General features: G+C 36.1%; 1 protein-coding gene across 1 annotated transcript; it reads right to left on the bottom strand.

The window, feature by feature from the left end:
• Positions 1–5,456: 5,456 nt before the first annotated feature.
• On the bottom strand, positions 5,457–10,575 carry LOC145999143 (uncharacterized). Its single transcript, XM_083136075.1, has 3 exons — positions 10,564–10,575; positions 9,745–10,247; positions 5,457–6,996 (listed from the first exon to the last, which is right to left on the bottom strand). The coding sequence occupies exons 1-3, from the start codon at positions 10,573–10,575 to the stop codon at positions 6,033–6,035; spliced, it is 1,479 nt and encodes a 492-aa protein (XP_082992201.1). The 3' UTR covers positions 5,457–6,032.
• Between the last annotated feature and the right edge of the window lie 659 nt (positions 10,576–11,234).

The raw sequence follows: 11,234 nt of genomic DNA, 5'->3' as shown, positions 1-11,234 counted from the left end.
CATTCAATAAAGAGGACAGAGCATGGCAAAAAAGGAGGACAAAGTCATAAAAAAGAGGACACCACAAAAAATTGCTATACATTTGCCATTACTTATAATTTAATCAATATACAAAAATCTTACCAAAATTTTGCTCACAGATCCTTTTCAGAAGATCTCTTTCAATATCTTCATCTTACCTTTCAGCAAATAAATCGAATTACAAAGAATATCTATAACTTGAAGCACAGAATTTTACTCCTTTTCTAATTCTTGGATATTAGACTGAAATATCTCCACAAGTGAATGCAAATGTAACAAGCATGATTCGCTTAACTTATTTCGAAAAGCCAAATTAAAATTTTAGTAGTTTAGATTGGGTAGAGAAATATGATTTCAATGCACGAACATTTCTAGCACTCTTTTAACAGCTGGGCAAAGTGGCAACCACCTTACACTTAACCCCATATTCTTTTCTTCCATCCATTAAAACTGGATATTTTCTTGCAAGATCATTGTTGAATTTACACTTTCGCTTCTTTATTTGATCAAAGTAAATATTACTTTATAATCAAAATTCTCACTATGCATTTCTGTATCGCGTATGTATAACTCGAAAAGGAACTGACCGACCTCTGTGGTGGAGTGGTTATCACACCGTGCCACCACGCCAGAGGTCTCGGTTTCGAATCCCGGCCGGGGCATTGGTTGGGTGTCCTTCATCAAAATAATCATGTCATCGCTCATACTCATCTTCGCGAGTGGTCTCCCCGATGGTGCAGTGATAGCGTCGTCACCTTGTAATCAAGGGATCCCGGGTTTGATACCCGGTGGAGGCACATAGTGGTTCGGATCCCACTTTAAACTGTAGGTCCAGTCCCGATTAGCCTTACTGTGCATAAAGTAAACTTAAAACACAAAATCAATTGATCAGTCATCTTCGCGATTAGCCAAAAGTGGCAGAAAAGCAAAGTAAAATAAACCAAATCAATCAACCAAAAAGGAACTGCACAGACTACATGCGTTCCAGCCATCTCAGCGCTTAATACTAATGACTGGGGTGTGGAAATTTGCCTATTTGCCTTTTTTATTCCTTTGTAGTAAACCATTGGCTTTCATGTTTAAACTTTAAAGTTAGTGTCATGGAGTTTCTATTCCGAAAACACATTTTTGTAGTGCCTATAAATTCCCATTTTGATGGTTAGTGCGTATTTTGCTTAATCGTGCCAAAAAATGGATATTCTGCAATTTTTGCATACTTCAGGTTTTTCTTACGTGCATTTGGCTTTCCCTATATTGAAACATGTAAGGCTTTGTTGACGTTGTACTGACTGAAATCTGGAATTCACCAGATTTGATGGTCTGAATTGGAACATTGATTTAAATATTTTTTTCTTACAATGGTGCAAATTGTTTTTTCATCATTTGTTCAAATTCGCAGTCGTTAGCACAAGCTCTTTTTGTGAGAATTACTTTAACAGACGATTCCCTGCAAATATGAATTTCGATCAAAAGAGTATTATAGTACCCTATGTTAATCGCTAGCGCACTTCAATGTATAAACTGAAGTGGTAATAACTGTGCATGGTAAGAAGAAAATTTAAATAAGTTCACATCCATTGCCTATTTTAATGTCTTTTTTTAATTTTAGGATGCCTTTTACGTGCCTATTTTCGTACCTTTTCTTAGTTTATGGTGCTTTTTAAGTGCCTATTTTCGTCATTTTAGTGCCTATTTGACTGCCTATTTCAGAGGTTTTTAGTGCCTTAAATATGCACCCTACTAATGACTCAGTCGGGAAAGTGATCATATTGAGCTCCCAGATGCTAGGTGAGTATTGCTCGAATATTTAGCACGCTCCAAATGAAGCATTCTGTATGCAGCACATTTGCTCTTTCCAAAAAAAAGAGGACATTTACCGATTTCTAAAAAATCTGCCCGGACGCCAGACAGACACCTAAAAAGGAGGACAGGTCCGGATAAAAGAGGACGTCTGGTCACCCTATTATGGTGTGAACCCTCATATGTAGAGTAAGTTCATATTTACGGGCAAAATCTTTCTTGCAAATCGAACAATTAAAAGGTCTCTCTTTGGTGTGCACCCTCATATGCAGCGAAAGAGGATATTTATGGGCAAAATCTTTGTGGCAAATAAAGCATTGAAATGGTTTCTCTTTGGTGTGCACCCTCATATGCACAATAAGAGATCCTGTTTGGCTAAAACCTTTCTTGCAAATTGGACAATTAAAAGGCTTCTCTTTTGTGTGAACCCTCACATGATCAATAAGATATCCTTTTTTCGCTAAAACTTTTGTTGCAAGTTGAACAATTAAAAGACCTCTCTTGTGTGTGAAATCTCATATGACGATTCAAATTTCCTTTGTGACCAAAACCTTTGTTGCAAATTGAACAATTAAAAGGTTTTTCTTTGGTGTGAAATTTCATATGACGATTAAAACTTCTCTTTTGGGCAAAACCTCTGTTGCAAATTGAACATTTGAAAGGTCTTTCTTTGCTATGAACTAGTGTATGAACTATTAGATGTGCTCTGCATGCACAACATTTGTTGCACAGGGAACATATGTATCACTTCTTCTTGTTATTAACCGTACCATTGTGAATATTCTGTATTTTACTTTCAAAGGATTTGTTTGTAGGTACAGGTTCTAGTAATTCCTGTTCATTGATCCACTCTGAATTATTATTTGGTTGTTCTTGTTCACTTGTTTGTTTTAACTCCAACAATGATGGCAGATGACTATCTGACCTTGAGATATCTTTCATCCTTATAAGGTTTTCCATATTGTTTTGTTCTTGTGCCTGTTAAAAATACAATAACAAAACATAAGTGTATGAATTATTGCATAAGTAATACTTCAGATTTGTCATTTTAATGACAGAAGAAAAGATTAAAGGATGTTAATTCAAGAATGAGTATCAGTTTTCACCTCAGACAATTATATCATTTTCACATAGCAATAAATATTTAATAATTTTTCTTGTACGTACGCTTTGCTTGCATTGTAGAAATATTTCTCATGTAGTCTACAGTTATTGCAAGCATAAAAACACAGTTTATTGTAGTGACGTTTCACGAGAACATATGCTCCCTTCATCAGACACTCATTTTTAGTTCGATTAAAGAACCATTGTTATAACTGTATCTTTAATCAAACTAAAAATAAATGTCTGATGAAGGGAGTGTGTGTTCTCCTGAAACATCAGTACAATCAACTGTTTTTTTTTATTATAACACCATTATGTGTATATTTAGAATATTTATGTACATCTGTACACAGGTAGGTCAATAGTTTGGAATCACCTCTTTAAAAGACGTTTGAGTTGATGCACACAAATTCAATGTTGCAAAACGTTATATGGGTGAGTTACTAAACTATCCGGGCCATGCTACCAAGATAGCCACCATCTTGAAAGCCACCATATTGGAGTGTTATTTTCTTAAATGAAAAGGTGGTCAGTAAAATGGGCTAGATTTTGCCGAAAAACATGATGGTGAGATCAGTTTTAACGTAACTCGAATCATTCTCATGTAATTGGTCATTTTGTGTCGGGTGCATATAGTTTGGAACCACTTCTATAAAAAACAGATGGACCGATACAAACCAATCCAATGTTGCAAAATTTGATGTGGGTGAGTCGTAAAACCACGCAGGCCATGCTACCAGAATGGATGCAATCTTGGAGTCAACGTCAATTTTTTAATTGGAGAGGTGTCATGTGACACATCAAAATGGATCAGAATTTCATAGGAAACACAAGGATTTATTTAGTTTTATTATAACTACAGGTTGACCCGAAAGTCCCGCACCATAGATTGATTGAAGTAGTCATTGGTCTGCATGCAAAATAGCTTAGGCATCCCTGCTGTAGACTGTAGGAGAAGATCAACAATTCATTCTGGTGCTCAGAGCACTTTCACGTTCTATTCAAGATGGAAACTGTGAGCTATATGCAAACTCTGTTGAAAGGGCAATGGCAACCTTTTGGTGTAATGAGATAAACTACTTACATTGAAGCAGCATGTTTGTAAGATAATTCTGGAAGCTACCTGAAAACTTTCTTGAGTTGTACCAGCAACTTCTCTCTGGAGGGTTTGAAGCCACCGCTTCAGGAAGACACTTTTCATCATGTGCCCATGGATCAGGGTCTGAGGCAAAACTGTAGTAAGCATGCTGAAGGTCACAGTGGAATTTCTCTGCATCCCCAGAATGAAGGATGCAGGAGCACAACACAATCTTCTAAAGAATGACATGACACAAATATATCATCTTTTGAAACAGGAATGCAGCCTAGCCAAAGATGAATTTTCTGCATATAAAAGATGAAAAACTATGGCATATTCATTATTCTAGGTAGCTTATTATTCATGTAGCTTAACCCTACTCAGCAACATCATAAATGAGGTCACATACACTACCTCATATCGATCAAATGAGTTGAATCTAAAAGTTCAGATTTTTACTATCAGTTAGGTTCATGCAAGGCTTCTTTTCTGCCAAATGTCAGATTTTTCATGAGGACCCATCTGAGATATTTAACCCCCAAAACTGTCAAAATTTCATAAATGGCCATGTTGAACACATGAAAGGGGTGCATTTCTAAGCACTGACATTTTATTTGCAGATGCCCTGTAGGTAGGTCTACACATACACAAAAATTCAAGCCTTAGACTGAACCCCTTCATTTAAAAAAATCTGGCTTAAAAATCCAATTTTTTAACTCTTATTACCCAAATTTTCACTATAATTTTCATACTTAGGATGCAATTTTGAGCAAAACATACTTGAATATCACAGAAAGTATACTTCATTTGCTACAAAATGAAATTTGTTTGAGGTTTCTAGCTCTAATGTTTTTTTTTTTTAGATATTTTAGTTTCTGTAAACTGCTTCATGAGCAAAAAAAAAAAAAGCCATGTGCCATGTTGGAAAAATGGCCGTTCCAGGAGAACCAAAGACAGGAATTTATTTTGAAGATTTGGTTTTGATATCTAGAAACATGTACAAACCTATGTACTAAAAATGAAATTTTTCTAAAATGGTAATCGACCAATTATTTTAAAATTGGTTGATTTGGCATGGAATAACCCATAGGAGATATCTGCTTTTACCAGGAAATAATGTTAGCATTCTTTACACAAAATATCTCATTCTTATCCAAATTTGCACTTCACAGGTTTTTGTAGTAAACCAACAATGTAATTTCAACCAATTCACTGTAACAAACTGACTTGTGACAAAATGAAGTTTCTTCATCTAGCTAAATAACTTGATGTGGTAGGTGGTAGGGCAAAGTAAAAGATATATATATATATCATATATTTTTAATGTTAAGCTCACCTGTTGAGATTAGCATACAATAACTGTTTCAGACAGAATAAAATGTTTTACAAGGCCTAGTTGAGAGGCAACAGGATAGCCTGTTTATCAATGGGCCATAGGAAATTGGCAGACAACACTCTCTTGCAGGGATTGGAAATCCCCTGCATCTCACTTGCAGTAATACCCTGACCAATTTGTTATAAAAAACACTTGTTGAAGGCTTCAACTATGAAATAACAGTTCTAATATTGAAGAGAATTCTCACCATTGTTTCAAATAGCACTGTACAAAGCAGTCAAATTGACTGTCAAAGATAGTTGAAATAAATCATGCAATCCACACTTTTTAACAAAGCACAATGTTATTTGTGACTTTTCCTGAGCCAATGTATCAATTGAAGAAAGGTGTTGCAGTCACCTGTATACAATGACAATTTTAACCTCTGCATACTGTCTACAGATATTCCATCAAATCGATATTGCCTGTGTACATTGTTTTAATGAGTTTTCTATAGGCTAGAATGTACCTAATATTTATTATGTTGTGGTAAACATCTTTTGCAAAGTTAAACAGGTATGGTTGGTTTGCCAACATGAATTTTACTATGTTTGTGCAACACAGACATCCCAAGTGAACCATTTCTCAAATACTGAGTATCTAAATTGTCTTACTAGAGTATGAAACCTTGAACGTGTATCAGGTGTAAGTTTATTAGTAAATTCTTGGTTGCAAATTGATCGATATTGGTTTGTCCACTTTGCAACTAGGCATCACTTTGGTGTGAACCCTCATATGCAGAGTAAGATGGTGTTTATGGGCAAAATCTTTTTTGCAAACTGAACAATTAAAAGGCCTCTCTTTGGTGTGAACTCTCATATGTTGATTAAAATTTGACTTTAGGGCAAAATCTTTGTGGCAAATAAAGCACTGAAATGGTTTCTCTTTGGTGTGCACCCTCATATGCGCAGTAAGAGATCCTCTTTGGCTAAAACTTCTATTGCAAATTGAACAATTAAAAGGCTTCTCTTTTGTGTGAACCCTTATATGCAGAATAAGATGTTCTTTAAGGGCAAAACCTTTGTTACAAGTTGAACAATGAAAAGGTTTTTCTTTGGTGTGAAATCTCATATGAACCTTAAGATTTCCCTTTTGCACAAAACCTTTGTTACAAATTGAACAATTAAAATGCCTCTCTTGTGTGTGAACTCTCAAATGCTCACTAAGACTTCCTTTTTGAATGAAACTTTTGTTGCAAATTGAACAATTAAAGGGCTTCCCTTTGGTGTGAACCCTCATATGAACATTAACACCTTTTTTGTGGAAGAAAATTTTCTTGCAAATTGGACATTTAAAAGGTCTTTCCTTGCCATGAACGTGTGTGTGAACTATTAGATGAGCTCTGCACGCAAAATATTTGTTGCACAAGGAACATATGTATTGCTTCTTCTTGTTATTAGCAGTACCATTGTAAATATTCTGTATTTTACTACAAAAGGATTTGTTTGTAGGTACAGGTTCTAGTAATTCCTGTTCATTGATCCATTCTAAATTATTGTTTGGTTGTTCTTGTTCACTTGTTTGTTTTAACTCTTCCAACAATGATGGCAGATGACTATCTGACCTTGAGATATCTTTTATCCTTAAAAAAAATTCCATATTGTTTTTGTTCTTGTGCCTGTTAAAAATATAACAAAACATAAGTATGAATTACTTTATAAGCAAGTAATAAGGAATGTCAATTCAAAAATGAGTATCAGTTTTCACCTTAGACGATTATATCATTTTCACATAGCAATAAATATTTACTAGTTAATTATTACCTAGTTTTCCTCATAACCTACACTCATTTCTCTAGTATAAAGTTAGGTACATTTCGGTAATGTTCATCCCAAGAAGATTTGAGCAGCTGAAGTGGGGATGAAGGATGAGGAAATGTGCATAAAACCACTCTATGAATATGTATCATTATGAAAATTGCATGCCAATAATAGTATATGTGATATCAGTATCAATAATATACAAGGGTTATTTAAGTTACACAGGAACTTTTGGTTTTTGAGAATAATGGGACACACTCCTGCACATATAAAGTACATTACCTATGGGATGCAAGTGTCTACTATTGTGACCTGGAAACCTAACACCATGGGCAAACCCTGCGAGTGCAAACATGGAACAACATGTTGTAGTGAAATTTCTTATCAATGAAGGTGGAAAACCAAGTTAAAATAACAGAAGACTTCAAGCACTGTGTGGTGATGGGACTCTTAGCCACAGTACGCATTTGAGTGATCCACACGGCTTAATCCTATCTGGATGGGCTTGAGAATAACGTGGTGATTTTCAGAAAATCATAGAAAATATGTCTCTAAGTGTGTTATTATTTACCAATTTCTTCTGAAATCTACAATTCTCTTTCCACAAATACATGTATTCTTCATACTATGTTTTTTATAGAATAAAAAAAATACATATTTCAAATCATGTGCGAAAGATCTCTAGAACATGTATCTTATTCAAACTGCAAACCTACGAACAAATAATATACATAGAACCTTACGTCATAAAGGGTAATAAAGATGAATCAAGATTTCAACATCCCTTGTACTTCTAGTGCTCCAATGTCAAAAGCTGTGAGTGTCGATCACATACCCATACCTATTTCTCCTATCTCATTGCTACAGTTAACACAGCATTATGGATACATCTTCATAACCAAGTGCAAAAACAAACAAAAGAAATAGCAAATGCAACCATTTTAATGCATTAACATGCAAGAATTGGTAAAGGTAAGGTAAATTTCCCCATGCATATAGCACCATGCCACAAAGGCAGATTTAGGGGATGTGGGGGTAGGACTCCACATATACTTGATATCGGCAATCTTGGTTGATTGATTTGCTTTATTTTACTTTGCTTCTTGTGCCACTTTTGGCCAATTTGCGAAGATAGGGATGAGTGATGATATGATGAATGGACACTCACAAACATCCATGCCCAGCCCAGGATTCAAAGCCGTGGCCCCTGGCGTCGTAGCGTGCTATGCTAACCACTCTGCCACAGCGGCAGGCTTGGCCATTTTGGAGGTGATGTGATCAGCATCATACTTCTGCTGCCTTTACCTCCCCAGGGTTGCCCCCAGGTACCCATTGATTTGAGTCTGGGTGAACCCTGGAGCCGCTTGATGCGGCAACCTTAGATCAGCCACCCCCAGAATCGAAGTCTTGTCTCTCGGCGTTGCAGTCAGATGCCCAACCGACTAGACCACTGTGCAATAATTGGACATTATTCACTATCTAGCACCTTTAACTATACTTATTCTTACACTACATTTTGATAAAGCATCTCTTCTCTCATCTTCAGGTGGTGGGGATCGAATGTATGACAGACCTGTGATTTTACTACAAATCCAATGTACTCACCATGGCACTCTGGGAATTCTGTGCTAATTTTTGCTCCAATATCAAATTTTTCAGCAGAGGTAACCATATTTGCTTGAATTCTGCACTGGGATGATTTATAGGGTTTCAGGGAACTGTTGTGAAGGCTGCTTCTTTGAGTATCCTTAGATTTGGTTCTATGTGTAGTACTTTTAGTAGTTCTACTGAATTCTATGTGATTCATTCCATGCATGTTTAGCTATTTTTGACCTATCTATTTCACCTTTGCATGTGTGCTGCTTGCATTCAGGATGCCTTCCAGAAGAGAGGATAGATGACACAAGCAGCATACACACACAAAGTAAGAGAGGTGGGTCAAAAATAGCCAAATAGAGATAAACCTGCACTGCAGCCAAATCCCTCTCAAAAATCACACATATAAAACAAGAAACACAAATCAACAGAATAATTCTCAAATATCAGATTAAAAAATGAGCACGGCAGTAAGAATTTCACAAAATGTTGCCTTCCTAGATTGTTTCTGTTGAAAAAACAATATCAAAAACTACTAACTAATTCTTGCCGAGTCAGTACTTGCAGAATTTGTAGACTTCGTACAAGAAAGTCGGGGGAGGGTGTTGATTTGAATCTAATATTTTGGGAAATGAGACACACAATAGTAAATTGATTGAATTGTAGCCTTAAGTCCACTTTATGCACAGAAAGGTTAATTCGGACTACAGTTCAAAGTGGGATCTGAATAACTATGAAATGGGCCTCCACCAGGTATCGAACCCAGGACCCCTTGATTATAAGGTGACAACATTACCACTATGCCATCAGGGAAGCCCACATACAATAGTAAAAATACACAGATAACCTTACTTAATAAAACAAAAAACAGCTTCGTGGAAAAGTGATTAGTAACTTTCTCTGTGTTTAATCCACGTACATCTTTCAAAAAGAAAATCAAGTTGGGGTAATTGTAGAAAGATATTGCCATGCTCATTTTCAATCCACATAAAAAAATTTCCGCCACCTACCTCTCTACAGGATCTGCAACTTCATCTTCCACCTGATCAGGAGTTGCTTCACTATTCTTCCTGTCTTCATCATCCCTTAAAATTAATGCATCATTGTCACTATCCTCAGCAGGAACATCTTGTCCAACAGGAACTTCCTGAGTTGTGTCTTCCAAGTGCATCCAACTTTCATTATTCACAGTTCCCACTTTACAAACTGAAGTTTCTTCCATGCACTCAATAAATAGTTTGCTGTCAATAGAAGCATCCGGTATGCACTCATTAAATGGTTTGATGTCAACAGAAGTATCAACATAAGGGGGCACAAGGGATGATATGGTTTCAGTCTTGACATAAGGTTGATCATAAGGCCACGTATTTTCCAGAGGTGTTTGCTCACAAACTAATGGATCAGGACTTTCTGTTTCAGACTTCGTGAGCACTTCCAGAGGATGGCAACCTGTATCAGAAACTCCAGCAGCCACAGTTTCTTTACTACCATAAGACTGGTATGCAGAAGGCTTCTGAAATACATGATTCAATTCTTATCAAATAGCAGGTGTAAAAATCATACCATGTATATTTTTTAGAAAACTTTTTAACATGCCATATATAAACAACATTGACTGTGGAAGTATTGTGCACCAGAATCAGGATTGCCACGAACAGGGTAATACAAAATACAATTTTATGCACACGAGATAGCTGATGCATACATATCCCTTTCACTGTAGGCCTTCACAAAAATATAAGATTCAATTCTTATTAAATAGCAGGTGTAAAAATAATACTTTGTATATTTTGAAAAAACAACTTTTTACCATGCCATATGTAAACAACCTTGACTGTCATCATTTATTCAAGTAAAACATTAACTTTATAACTTTACCTCAAAACTTGACTTCCTTCTGTGATTCTCGCCTGCAGATGATAGGTACTCTTGGAGAAGTTTTTCCGATTCATGACACATGTTGTGGAAGTCTTGAAAATTCTCTAACTTGTCTACGCACAAATAGCACACACACTGCGGCAAACTGTCATCCTCTGTAACCTGAAATGGAGAAAATTTAAGTCACGGGCAGGGTTGGAACATGGGTATTTCAAATGCTTTTTTTATGTAAAAATTGCTTTTGATAATTTTGCAACTGTTAGAAATGTCATCTATTAGTAACAGTAAAGAGATTAAATGGAGAATTTTCAAGTTTTCACATTAGAAATATAAGGTAGGCTTGTCTGAACTTGTGTGTGTGTGTGTGTGCATGGACGTCCCAAAAGGGGGGAGGCAAGGGGAGACGACGCCCCTTCGGAAAACGAATGTCCACCTAAAAAGTATATATTTCACACATAATTTCATTTCATTCAAAGTAATTTATGTTAATTATTATTAGGGCGTTGATAATTTCAGACTGAAGCAGTGTTTTTTGAGAGGGCATCACTATTATATGGAAAAATATGCCTCATTTGCCCCTCCTGCAAAGAGAATTACTTTGCTTGTCCCTGCCTGGAAAAAA

Source organism: Lepisma saccharinum, chromosome 15, assembly GCF_977018435.1.
Source record: "Lepisma saccharinum chromosome 15, izLepSacc3.1, whole genome shotgun sequence".
NCBI lineage: Eukaryota > Metazoa > Arthropoda > Insecta > Zygentoma > Lepismatidae > Lepisma > Lepisma saccharinum.
This window is presented reverse-complemented; position numbering and strand designations above follow the sequence as displayed.